A 14,361-nucleotide genomic window follows, 5' to 3' on the forward strand; every position below is an offset into this window, starting at 1 on the left:
CGAATTGCATTTTTATAACATACGATCTCTGCTTTCACCTTCTTCAGCCAGTCCATGCCAACTATTACATCAAAACTCCCTAACTCTATGGGTATCAAATCAATCTTAAATATTTCGCTACCCAGTTTAATTTCTCGATTCCGGCATATATAATCTGCTGAAATTAATTTACCGTTTGCTAATTCGAGTAAAAATTTACTATCCAACGGCGTCAATGGACAACTTAATTTAGCACAAAAATCTCTACTCATATAGCTTCTATCCGCACCCGAATCAAATAAAACGTAAGCAGATTTATTGTCAATAAGAAACGTACCTGTAACAAGCTCCGGGTCTTCCTGTGCCTCTGTCGCATTAATATTGAAAACTCTTCCACGGCCTTGTCCATTCGTGTTCTCCTGGTTCGGGCAATTTCTAATAATGTAGCCCGGTTTTCCACATTTATAACAAACTACATTGGCATAACTTTCTCCGACACTACTTGCTCCGCCATTACTCGTTCCGACACCATTTGTTCCTTTCGTTCTGTTAACCCCTGGTCCGTAGACCTCACACTTCACCGCGCTATGACCATTTCTTTTACACTTGTTGCAAAATTTGGTGCAGAACCCCGAGTGATACTTTTCAAACCTTTGGCATAGCTGCTTCTGATTGTTGTTGTTGTTGCGGTTGTTATTGTTGTTGGGATGATTGTTGTAGTTGTTGTTGTTATTGTTGTTGTTGTTGTTGTTGTTGGGCCGTTTATTGTAGTTGCGATTGATGTTGCGATTGTTGGGATAGTTGTTGCGATTATTGTTGTAATTGTTGTTGTTGTATTGGTGATTCTTATCACTGTTTTCCTCCCACTTTCTTTTGACTTGCTTCACATTGGCCTCTTCAGCTGCCTGTTCTTTAATTCTTTCCTCAATTTGGTTCACTAGTTTGTGAGCCATTCTACATGCCTGTTGTATGGAGGTAGGCTCGTGTGAACTTATATCTTCTTGGATTCTTTCCGGTAATCCTTTCACAAACGCGTCGATCTTCTCTTCCTCATCTTCGAATGCTCTCGGACACAATAGGCACAATTATGTGAATCGTCTTTCGTACGTGGTAATATTAAATCCTTGGGTTCGTAACCCTCTAAGTTCTGTCTTGAGCTTATTGACCTCGGTTCTGGGACGGTACTTCTCGTTCATCAAGTGCTTGAATGCTGACCACGGTAGTGCGTAAGCATCATCTTGTCCCACTTGCTCTAGATAGGTATTCCACCATGTTAACGCAGTACCTGTGAAGGTATGCGTAGCTTACTTTACTTTGTCCTCTTCAGTACACTTACTTATGGCAAACACCGATTCGACCTTCTCGGTCCACCGTTTCAATCCGATCGGTCCTTCGGTTCCATCAAATTCCAAAGATTTACAGGCAGTGAATTCTTTGTAGGTGCATCCTACACGATTTCTTGCGCCGTTAGCTGCATTGCTAGATTCGGAGTTATTGTTGGTATGTAGCGCAGCCTGTACTGCGGCTATGTTTGAAGCAAGAAAGGCACAAAATTCCTCTTCGCTCATATTCAAGGTGTGTCGAGTAGTCGGTGCCATTTCCTTCAAAATAGTCAAATGAAACGAGTTAATCATATAGAATATCAAGAGTAGTCAATAGTATTTCGTAGCGTAATATGAACTTTTTTATAAAAGCTCTTTCTTCATATTAGCATTTTATACTCTTTAATTCGGGTAGTACCTATCCGTTAAGTTCATACTTAGTAGCTAACATACCATTTCAACTACTACAATTCTATATGAAAAACTAATCACAAAAAAAAAAAATTATCATATTCAAACCTTTATACAATAACTTGCAAACTTACAATACCGCTTTTTTTTACATATAGCATGAAATATAGCACATAAAACTTTGATACAAAGTAGTTGCGAAGATAATTCTAGTTAATAAATAAGGCGTTCAGCAAAGGCAATAAAGACACGTAATTCATACGTCCAGAAACAAGTCATGCATTCTGGTTTTACTAATACCACTTCCCATCCTTGGTTTTGTGGAACATAACCGTTGTGACCGATAGTAAGACAATGACCAACCTTGTTCGTGAATCGCTATATATATATGTCATCATATAGTTTTTACAAGTTTTAACGTTCGTGAATCGCCGGTCAACTTGGGTGGTCAATTGTCTATATGAAACCTATTTCAATTAATCAAGTCTTAACAAGTTTGATTGCTTAACATGTTGGAAACATTTAATCATGTAAATATCAATTTCATTTAATATATAAAAACATGGAAAAGTTCGGGTCACTACATGTGATACCATGACCTTATCATTCCCGATTTCCACCCCCTTGAAAACATTCTTTTCAACCACATTTTTGGCTAACACATTTAGGCCTTCCGTCGCAAGAATAAAGAGAAACGGGGAAAGTGGGTCGCCTTGTCGAACCCCCCTTTCAAGTTTAAATTCGCTAGTCGGGGATCCATTTACAAGAATGGAAATGGAGGCCGATTGGAAGCATGCCATTATCCATTTTCTCCATTTTAGTCCAAATCCCATTACACTCATCACTTCAAGTAAGAAATCCCAATTGAGACAGTCGAAGGCTTTTTCGAAATCCACCTTGAACACGAAGCACTTTTCTTTTTTGCGTTTGAGGAATGCAAGTGATTCATTTGCAATTAGCACACCATTAAGAATATTCCGCCCTTTTATAAACGCACTTTGCTCGGTCCCACGAGATTTGGTACCACCTTTTTGAGACGATTTGAAAGTATCTTCGCAATGACTTTATAGTAACTACCAATCAAACTAATTGGGCGGTAGTCACTTAAGCCGAGTGGATCTTGCTTTTTAGGAAACAAAATGATAAAGGAGGCGTTGCACCCTTTAGAAATTTCCCCGGTATCCCAAAATAAATTAATTGCCTCGATTAGTTCCGCCTTGATGACATACAAAAATTTCTTAAAAAATCCCATGTTAAAACCATCCGGGCCGGGGGCTTTAGCGCTACCACAACCTTTAACCACTTCCCATATTTCCGATTCACTAAATCGTTCCTCAAGTGCCATCGATTCCTTTTCACATAATCTGTTTAAAGCAGATCCTACCCTCCTTGTATCTCGACTGGCCCACTCCACAGAATTCCCCAGCCCATTATCTGTAACCGGCCTACACGAATTATGCAACCCAGCCGGGCCCAACTGAACAGCACCTGGTGGCGTCAGGCTGCCTGGACCAACAGGCCCATCTCGCATTGAATCTGTTTCCACCAAAAGTGACGGCCTGAGCACCTTTTTTTTTCTCCCAAATATTGATTTGTAATGCTCCAGAACAGCGTGTTTTATCACAGATGGGCCCTCACACCACGAACCATTTATACATAGTCCTCGAATATTGCTTTTATTGAGCTTTCTACGAATAACGGAGTGAAAGTATTTGGAGTTCTCGTCCCCATCTAAAATCCAACGAAGCCTAGCCTTTTGCTTTAACATTCTGGACTTAATTTTTTTCCTTTTCAACCCAGCGTCTACGATTTTCTAACCAACGTGCCCGCTCCTCATCACTTATTTTCCCCGACTCAGCTAAATCTTCCAACATAGCAACACACTTTTTTAGCTCAATAATTTCGCCCTCTAAATTCCCAAATTCTCTTTTACTCCAAATCTTTATTTCATTTTTAACATTCTTCAATCTATCTCTAAAAATGCAATCTTTTCTAGAGCTACTAACCGGTTTCGCCCAAGCTTCCATAATAACCTTGTCCACCCCTTCCTTATTAAACCACTCATCAAACAACTTAAACGGTTTAGGACCGAAATTGATAACTCGATCCCTAAGCATAATCGGACAATGGTCCGACTCTCTACAATCGATTGGAACCACCGAAAGATCAACCCAAAGACCAGCAAACTTGTCATTCACAAGGAAACGATCTAGTTTACTAAACTTCAAACCATCATCACTAATGCGCGTGAACCTTTTCCCGAGTAGAGGTATCTCGATTAAATTGTTCTTGAGAATGAATTCATTGAATCGAGATGCCCTAGCCGGATGAAAAACACTATTCAACCTATCCTCATGGCATCTAACTTCATTGAAATCCCCGCAAACTACCCAAGCCGACTCAATCTTTTGAATAATGTTATCTAGGGCACACCACATCTTTTTTTTTCTTTTCATCATTATGTGGCCCGTAGACGTTCACAACGATTGATTCATGACCTGACCCGCACCATTTTCCCCGAATAGCAATGAAAAAATCATTGGCTACTGCCTCTTCAAAAATAAAGCTCGATGTATCCCAAACCATTAGTAGTCCCCCCGAGTTCCCAATAACATCTTTTTGTATAAAACCACAACTATCCTTACCCCACAGATTACGCACCCAACTATCCCTTATGCTTCTACACTTCGTTTCCTGAAAAGCCACAATATCCGGCCTTTCTTTACAACAAATTTCTTTAACCCACCCAAATTTACCCTTAACCCCAAAACCGCGAATGTTTAATGAAATAATCTTCATCATTAACCACAACAGACGAGATACACAAGAAAGACTTACATAGGGTTGAGGTTTGGCCACCTCAACCCGATTTGTTCCCCGAACGCTTTTAGCTCCTCATTGTTAATTTATTGTTCCCCCGATACTTCTGCACCACATGAACCGCCCTTGGAGGGTTGCCCCATATAAGACTTTGATTTTGATTTGACCTTTGTTTTCAGTTTGTTACGACATCTTTTGCACTTGTAGCGATTGTCTTTGGAGATATCCACACCACTTCTAGCCATGTTTTTAAGACGCAACAACAATCTGGAGGATGCTTTCCAGTTACCAATCGCTTCCCAGTAGCAGCCATTGCAAAGAGAAACCTCTTCTGAATTAGCACATTGTTGTGAACATCGCGATTTGCATTTGTTTTCCATGGTTTGGGCATTTTTTCCCAGGCTACCTGACCTAGCAAGACCATCGTCATTTGCAACATTACCAGGGAAAGGCCCACACGAGTCAGGCCCAACTAGATGACAAGCCCCACATGACCTGGGCCTAATAGGATGGTTGGTATTTTGAGGCCGGCCCACTGGATTCTTAGAAGAATACTCTTTAAAATTAACTGAGTTACAGCTGTCACACGTGCCATGGAGATGCGTATCACCAGGAGTCGAATTATTACCACCGTAATTGTTTACGTTAATTTTCTTGGGACTAGGGTTTGTAGCCGAATTACCAACAGTATCTGCCACAACCTCTTCATTTTCCTCAAACAATTTATCCATCCCAATACATCTAGACTCTTGGTCTTCTTCACTGGAAACCTGATTTTTCTCATCGGAATTAATATCCTCCTTCTCCTCACCGGCCATCTTGTCGGAGTGCACAGACTTTGGATCAACAAAGAAGCCATCGCCATTAGAATTTGCAACTTTCTCAGTATCGTGCTCCCCGAATGGTGGAACCCAATCTTCATCATTATCACTATCTGTTACCTCATCAGAGTCCAGTGACTCATAACTTTCCTCAGAACAAGATGACCCAGAATTTTCTTCACTATCTTCATCATCCACTTCCATCCATTTAGTGAAGTGTTTTGCTTCTTCCACCACATTTATGAAGTAAAGAGACGATATGTGTTTAAGAGTTATTGAATCATTTACAACCTCAGGATCGGACAGCTTGACCAACACCCTTCCATATGATAGGATTTGATGTCCTTCGAGTTCACAGTTCTCTAATTCGTAGGGTGTTCCCCACCATTCTGCAATTGAACTAAATGTATCATTGGACCAACAATGAATAGGTACACCAGATATTTTCAACCACGCCATTCTTCCATCGGGCCAAGAGGAGGAGTCCCATCTAGTAATTTTATGCACCCATTTTTTTATGGGATGATGCATCTCTTCCAGAACTTTATTCGCATCTTCTACTGACCCAAATATAATCAATAAACTTAGACCCCCCAGTATTTTAACCTGTAAATCCAAGAAACCTTCTTCTTTGGCGATCACCTGGAAGTTCCTAAGAATCCCCAAATTGAACGCTTCACATACCAAAGCTTTCTTCAATAACTCGCTGTTACACGCTTTTTCATCAATCACAATCATCTAGGTTTTCCATTCTCACCCTTCGACTCACCAATGCTGTGTTGTTTGCTCTCATTCGCCTTTTTTGCATTGTTCACAATATCATTAAACTTTCTGCCTTCTTGAAACTTCGATCCTTCAACCGGCAATCTTCTGTTTGTGTGTGTTCTGTCTTCTTTCCCCAACCCATTAATACCTTCAGACGGTTTAGGGTTTCTCCTAGTAGCCCTAAAAATCTTGATATGCAACCCATTGAACTTGACCTCCTCCAATTTTTTCAGCATACTATCCCCATCCCTAATATCAGCAAACCTTACAAATGCAAACCGACCGCCGTCACGAAGTCTTTTGTTGGCTATGTAGACATCACGTACAGCACCGTAAGGTTTAAATGCCTTCCATAAGTCCACCACTTTCCAATCCTCAGGGAAGTTGAAGAACATATACGATGTGAGATGCTTTCTGTTAGACCACATGTGTCGATTCCTAGAGTCGCCGTTGTACTTCTCCCATGCTCCATCCTTGCTCGCCTGTTCAACTCTCTCTCTCTGAATATTTTCTCTCTCTATTTTCTCTCTCACCCATTTACACTTCACTTTTTCTCACTCTCTTTTACTGATTTTATCTATATATAAGCCAACTTAGCCAAGGAAAAGATAGTTGAAAAATTATACAATACGAGTAAAATTGTTGAAGCAGTCGCACTAGTGTTGGGGCTGTAACCGCTGTTCAATTACTATAATTAAATACTCATAATAAATAATCATCAACTACTCTATTTACTAAATGAAATGCTGTAAAAATACAATAGCGTAGTTGTCATAAATTGGCTTTGAAAAGAATATAAGTGTCAACATAACTTCCCAATGACCGTATTGACATGCTGGCATCAAAGCAGTCGATCTGTTCACGAGAAAACGATGACGTAATTTAATTTTAAGTCAACATGGTAACATTTACAAGTTTAATATGACTAGTGGTGACAATTATGACCCCTTTTATCTATGAATGGGTAATTTGAGTAGCTAGCTTTCAATCAAGTAAGCAGCATCATGTCATTACCTTAGATCAAGGTTGAAGAACTCGGAATTCGGGGACTTCTCGGTGGAGCAATTTTTAGGAGTTCTTGGAGAATTTGGGGAGAACTCGGTGGTTGACTTTCGTTAACTTTTCATATATATATATATATATATATATATATATATATATATATATATATATATATATATATATATATATATATATATATATATATAGTGGTAGGATTAAGAGGGAAGTAACCAATAGGGGGAAGCAGGGGGAAACAAAAACTTTTTTTTTTTTTCGTTTTTTGAAAAAACTTTGTTCACGAACATTATAGATGGGATGAAAATATGAACATTTAGTAGAGACACTTTGTGATAAATGTTTTTATTTTGGCGGGAAAACGCTCGAAGAAGTAATATATAACAATTATCGTGTTTTTCGAGCGTATGTTGAGGTTTTAGCTATTGGGGTTTAGATATTAGGGTTTAGATATTAGGGTTTATAGGGTTTAGATATTAGTGTTTAGAAATTTAGGGTTTAGGGTTTAGATTTAGGGTTTAGATTTAGGATTTAGATTGAGTTTTTAACACGAACGGTTTAGGGTTTAGGGTTTGGGGTTTAGGGTTTGGTGTTTTGGGTTTATGGAATAAACCCAAAACCCTAAACCCTAAACCCTAAACCCTAAACTCTAAATCGGGCTAAATTTTACTTCACAAAACATGAAGAAAAAAAAACGTTAACATTCTTCACGAACAATATTATCTTGAATGTTATTTTTGTCGAAGGTTTTCCCGCCTAAATAATAACATTTATCACGAAGTGTCTCTTCTAAATGTTCATATTTTCGTGTGATCTTGATGCCGGAAAAAAAAATTCCAAAAAAAGCGAAAAAAAAAAATTTGGCTTCCCCTCGATTGGTTACTTCCCCATTGATCATGCCCCTATATATATATATATATATATATATATATATATATATATATATATATATATATATATATATATATATATATATATATATATATATACATATACATATATATATATATAGTGGTATATATATTAGACTTTTGAGATAATTTCCGAGATTTGACAAAGAAATTCAATAAAATCCGATATTGACCGAGAAGTTGATCGATTTTTTTCGAGAAATCGGTCGTTGACCGATAAATTACGCTCTGACCGATTTTTTACCGTTTCACAAAACGAGTTCTCGCCAGGATTAAGTTTTCGAGTACTCGACGATTTTTTTCGATTTTTGCAACCATGCCTTAAATATAGACAAGTAAGTAAAAGTGACATAATTTGTTAGATACTATATATATATATATATATATATATATATATATATATATATATATATATATATATATATATATATATATATATATATATATATATATAGTAGGATCAATGGAGAAGTAACTAATCGAGGGGAAACGGGGGGAAGCAATTTTTTTTTCGTTTTTTGAAAAAACTTTGTTCACGAACATTATAGATTGGATGAAAATATGAACATTTAATAAAGACACTTAGTGATGAATGTTTTTATTTTGGCGGGAAAACGCTCGAAGAAATAAATGATAAGAAATAATGTTTTAATTAGAGTTTTTTTCATCTTATTTGAAGTTTTTTTTTTTTTTTTTTTTTCAAAATTTAGCCCGATTTAGAGTCCAGAGTTTAAGGTTTAGTCCCTAAACCCAAAACCCCAAACTCTAAACCTTTCGTGTTAAAATTCAATCTAAACCCTAAACCCTAATTTCTAAACCTTTAAAAAGCAAATTATAATTAAAACGTTACATATGATACATGTTATCATTTATTTTTCCGAGCGTTTTCCGCCAAAATAATAACATTTATCACAAAGTATCTTTTTTACATGTTCATATTTTCATGTGATCTAAATTTTGAAAAAAAAAAGAAAAAAAATTACTTCTCCTACTCCCCCAAAAAAGTGCTTTTCTCTTGATTAAAGCACTATATATATATATATATATATATATATATATATATATATATATATATATATATATATATATATATATATATATATATATATATATATATATATTAAAATAGTTTCAAATCATTTAATAACATAAAATTAATGACATGGTCAAACTAAAGAGAGTGGCTAAGTCATCATCATGACATCAACAAAAACTCTCTTTTAAATTTACAAGTAATACAAATTTAAAAGCTGATTATTACATAAGCACAATTAACCACCAAGTGACACATATGCATGACTTATTATAATAGAGGTACAAATAAGCAAAGATGACATCATCAAATAACACATTTATTAGATAGTGTAGCTTACTTTATTATTATTAACAAAACTTGATTGATTGATTGTAACAGAAAACATGCAACATGATGAACAAATAGCAGCGACTACTGAAATCGAAAGCAGCAATAGAAAAATGATGTATCTTGTTTGTAAGGACAAGACACGCTTTGATGCCAGGCTCTTTTACAAGGAGTCTCTAAGGGTCCAAGACAGTTATAAGTACGACAAAGATAACGTTAGTGTTAAAAGCAATGGTGAAATTGTTAAGAAGATTGAATTGTTCTGTGTGCAACGTGCGAAGATCCAAAATGATAATGCCCATGATGAAACCCTCGTCCGACATAAGTTGAATGATTTCAATTCCAGTTTTCGCCAAGTCAATCAGATGCATGCTCTCGATCTTATGTTTGTACGTCTCTTTTTTCTTCTTCTTTTTTTTTTTTAAATCGTGACTGTTAGAAATTTTTTTGTTTTTATAAGGATCCCAATCATTCATCGGGTATGTTTAGCTAAAAGCTTTTTGGAGTTTCTAGCTTATATGAAAAACCTCATATTTAATTAAAAAATCTGTTTTGTTAAAAGAGCTTTAAGCTTTTAGACGGAGAGAAAAAGTTAAAAGCTCCTATAACTAAGGTTTAAGAAAGAACTTTTTATTTTATTTTATCATTTTAATCTTTATTTCAAAGATAAATACATCTAAAAACCCAACAATTATTTAGTTAAAAGCTACCAACTACTTTCGCGAAACATATCCATATTCACATTAAAGAAGAAACTTGTTCCGAATTTGGACTTTCTTTTTTCCTTCTCATATGCCTTAACAACTTTAACCTTAGGTCCTAGTTAGTTAGGGATTTATTTATGGATAATTAATTAATAATTTTGACGCTAATTGATAAACACAACTGCATGTGTCTGCTACATATATATCTCAAACCTGTACACAACACTTTACCTTTTTTATGTTATTTATGCATAATGGATAATTAATTTTCTTCATAGTTTTGTGTTTTCATTTCAGGCTGCTATTGATATGCAAATAAGAAGCCTCCTGGACTTGATGATTGAAGACGTTCTTGACATTTTTGCCAAAATGACTACTGATGATGAGGCTTACGAAATCTTATACAAGAATTTGAAAGATAATTATAGCTATGCTGAATTTGATAGGATGAATAAGCATGTCAAGCTTAACAGCTGGGCTTATGAAGGCCTTTAAGTAGGTATAGCTTTTTGTTGTTGCTTTGTCTTTATTGTAACTTATCATCATGATGATTAAGTGCCAATGCTATAGATGTGTTTTTTTTTTTTTTTTTTTTTTTTTTTTTTTTTTTTTAAGTGTGTGATGAATGCTTAAAATAATTGGTTTGGTTATATTTAATTTGATTTTAATGAGTGTTTAAAATAAAATGGCTTCATGGTGTCCCATTTTATATATCTCCTTGAGTAAGCTTTTATATCTAGTTCTTGTAAAAAACATTCTACATCATCATCATCATCATCATCATCATCATCACACACTGAACTTAACCTTACGAAAGAGCCCTTGCAATATATACCGGATTGACTTACTGCGTGCGTTTGTTTGCACACACATGGAGTTCTGGACTGGGCCTTTATAAGGAGGAGGATAGGATAGTGAACACACACACTACTATACTAACTAACTATATTACAAGAAGTTACCCCATTAATTAAATACCCATCAAATCAACTGAGTTAAACAAAGATGAAAGAAAGAAATTTCTTCTTTTATTTTTTTTCACGTCAGTATTGGCATCACCCAGAAAAGGATCAACCACCTTTGCGATCATATGCCACAAACATGTCGGGGAGAAACTGCATTGGGAAAAAAAACACCAGAGAATCGAACTAGCAGTTTGGGCATTGACAGGCATCAAGCTAGTGACCTCTTGAAATCCACACATGGGGTACCGTTCGGGCATTGCCTAATTCGTTTGTAACTTGGTCGGGCTTGTGACTTACCATCTCATCAAAGAGTTTGCATGCATCTACACATCGTCTAAGCAAAGTAATTGGCAATAATGGGTATGACTGAAATTGAAATTCCTTTTAATCATTGTGTGAGACATAACTACATCTAATAACGTTCACAAAGTAGTTTTAGAAACTTTTAGTTTGATGAGCTTCTTCTTGGATAATCAATCTTGTTGCTTTAACAATCCTCATATCTTCCTCCATCTAAGAGTGAGTGTACACACCAGCCAGCCAGCCAGATATAAGGGGTGCAAAATCATTACCCGTGTAATGTAAGTGACAGTACACTTGATAAAAATATTTATTATTTATGATATTATTAGCAGTAACACACTAACACTAACTTCACACCAACTTCACACAACTGCACACGTAGCAACTACATGGGAGATGTGTTGTAGCCCAAAAAGCTTACGAAATGCTTTTCACATACAAGACGGATAGCGGGATAAGGCAGTTACACTTAAGGGAAGGTTTTCTTCACGGTTATGTTGTGATGACAAGGTGCATGCCATAAGCCACTCGGTTTAATCCAAAGCACACCGGGTACGCATTGCGCGATGGTGTGTGAGGAGTTTCATTCTAACGTGTGAGTGTGTGGCATATGATCGCAAAGGTTAGCCGTAAACTTTTCAAACCCCGGTCATGTGACTTCACACACAGGTCAACACAAATCCTTAAGAACGTGAGCATGATGATGGACACACAAAATAAAGTGCAGATAACAAACAGCTCTGCCCTAGTGTCTTCTGTTGTTGCTTATCTAACCAATGAAGATGGAAGACATTTTCTGAAGACGTAAACATGCCCTGTATTCTTTCTTTATCACCACCATATCTTCATTATCACCCAAATGTGAAATGCCTCCCTGCACGTTTATAATTCAAATCTAACCATCCATAACCAAGAATTACTTGCTCAAATTTTGTTCATTTGACCTCAAAAGTCAACATACAGGCTCACATATACTACAAGTCTTACCTCTGCAATCTGTAACCCAATTGTAAAGAAAATATTTGATTTTTATCGCCCCAGATTATCAATCTTATTTGGCTGCAGTTTAAAAATCAATGACAAATATGTAAGTCAGCAAACAAGGTTTTGAACACCAGTTCACACTGATTCAAAACTCGGGTTTCATAACGTTAGCTCAGATGCGTAAGTAGTTGATGATTCACCACCACTGCTATGTTACTCTGAACGAGGATGTTTGATGCTTGTGGTGGGTTCCAAATACAACTAAAGCATTTTATTTTAAACATTCATCAAAATCAAATACAACATAACCATTTTATTTTAAGCATTCATCAAACACCATAGTGTAAGGGGAAAAAAAAAAAAAAAAAAAAAGTAAACACATCCATTTCACTTAATCATGATGATGATAAGTAAAATACTAGAAGCAAGCAAGCAACTGCTTTACTTCTTCTTCTCCTGGTTCAAGAAGCGTAAAACTACTCTCCCTCTCGGTATATTGAAGATAGTATTCAACTAAAGGGGCATTATTACTACAATGAAATCGCCGGGGTCATCAATAAACAAAAAAGTAAGTATGAGATTGGGAACATATAAGAAATATTAGAATTGGATAAATCTGGATACATAATAAAAAACTGACAGAAAAAGAATTCTCACCGTTCTCTTAAAAGGAAATGTGTAACGACCCTGGATTTTCCAACGTATATTTATTAATATTTATTATTAATGCTTGCGTTTTAATAAACATGTTCTTATACGTATTACTTGTTACCGTATTTAACTTTTCATGGCCCGACTTGTCTTTGTGACACGCATACTTTTCACGAATAATATTTTGAATATTATTTACGTTCATGATTATTTATTATTAATCATTTTTAATTAACGAATGTTAGTAGTTAATTACTTGGGCTTTGTTTATTTATTTGTTACATACTTACATACTTGGGCTTTATAAATGTACATGGACTTAGAAGCGCACCCTACTCCTCTTAGGATTAATTAGGACCCATTTGTTACTAGTAACTTATTAAGGCTTAAGCAAGGATTAATTAGTGAATGAGAATCTAGTTACATGCACACTTACACCTCATTCCCATACCATTTAACTTTTATACCATTTTGAGCTTCACCTTCTCCCCATACATGAAAGCAAGCATTTGACCCTTCCCCTTTTGCCCTCTAAACCGTCGGCCAACACTAGGGGTGAGGGAGTTCATTTTTAATTTTTTTTTTTTTTGTATACTTATTTACTAGTATTCTTCATTTCTCACACACACTTCATTTCACACTTTCATTCCTCTCTCATTTTCTCTCAAACTTGTAAGTAACAAAACTTGGTTTTCTTTCTTTTTCTTATCCAAAAACCTCCACCATCAATCATCATTTACTTGTCTTTGTTTGTTGTTTAATTACTTGTAGTTGTTTGTTGTTGTTAAGAATCAAACTTTCTAGTTTTATTCTTCATATTATCTTGTTATTTCAAGAACAAACAAGAACCAAGTGAGGATCAAGTTTATAGTTTGATTCCTCCATAACACTTGTTAAAAAGAAAGTTCATGAGTTTAAAAATCATACTTGTGTTCATGTTTGTAAACTTAAGGTTTACTTTCTTAAAGATCAAAGCCTTGGCTTGAATCTTTCTAAGTATGAACAACCATGAACTTATTACTTGTAGATTTAATTTATTTCTTCATTTTATGTACTTTAAAGTTGTGATGTTGTTAAATTGGTCAAGTGTTACTAGTTAATCTTGATCTCATATTTCTTGAAACTAAAAGTTAACTTTATAAGTTCAAGAACATGGAAGTATAACTTTCTAGTTATAACTTCATATACTTGTGTTGGATCTAAGCTTCTATAGCTTATGGTCTTCTAATTTTGTTGTAAATAAGAGCTTACAAGCTTACATACATTTTACTAGTTGAAAATCTAAGTTTCATAACTTATGGTTTCATTAAAGTGAAGATCCAAGTTCTATAACTTAGGATCTAAC

At 35.6% G+C, this 14,361-nt stretch overlaps 1 protein-coding gene across 1 annotated transcript; it reads right to left on the bottom strand.

The window, feature by feature from the left end:
- Positions 1 to 3,487: 3,487 nt before the first annotated feature.
- On the bottom strand, positions 3,488 to 4,150 carry LOC139849000 (uncharacterized). The gene has a single exon (XM_071838677.1). It carries the CDS (start codon positions 4,148 to 4,150, stop codon positions 3,488 to 3,490), a length of 663 nt encoding a protein of 220 aa, XP_071694778.1.
- Between the last annotated feature and the right edge of the window lie 10,211 nt (positions 4,151 to 14,361).

This window comes from Rutidosis leptorrhynchoides, chromosome 5, assembly GCF_046630445.1.
Source record: "Rutidosis leptorrhynchoides isolate AG116_Rl617_1_P2 chromosome 5, CSIRO_AGI_Rlap_v1, whole genome shotgun sequence".
Classification (NCBI taxonomy): Eukaryota; Viridiplantae; Streptophyta; class Magnoliopsida; order Asterales; family Asteraceae; genus Rutidosis; species Rutidosis leptorrhynchoides.

Excerpts from the sequence above, each read along its gene's own strand:
- LOC139849000 (XM_071838677.1), bottom strand. The coding sequence starts at position 4,150 with ATGTGGTGTGCCCTAGATAACATTATTCAAAAGATTGAGTCGGCTTGG.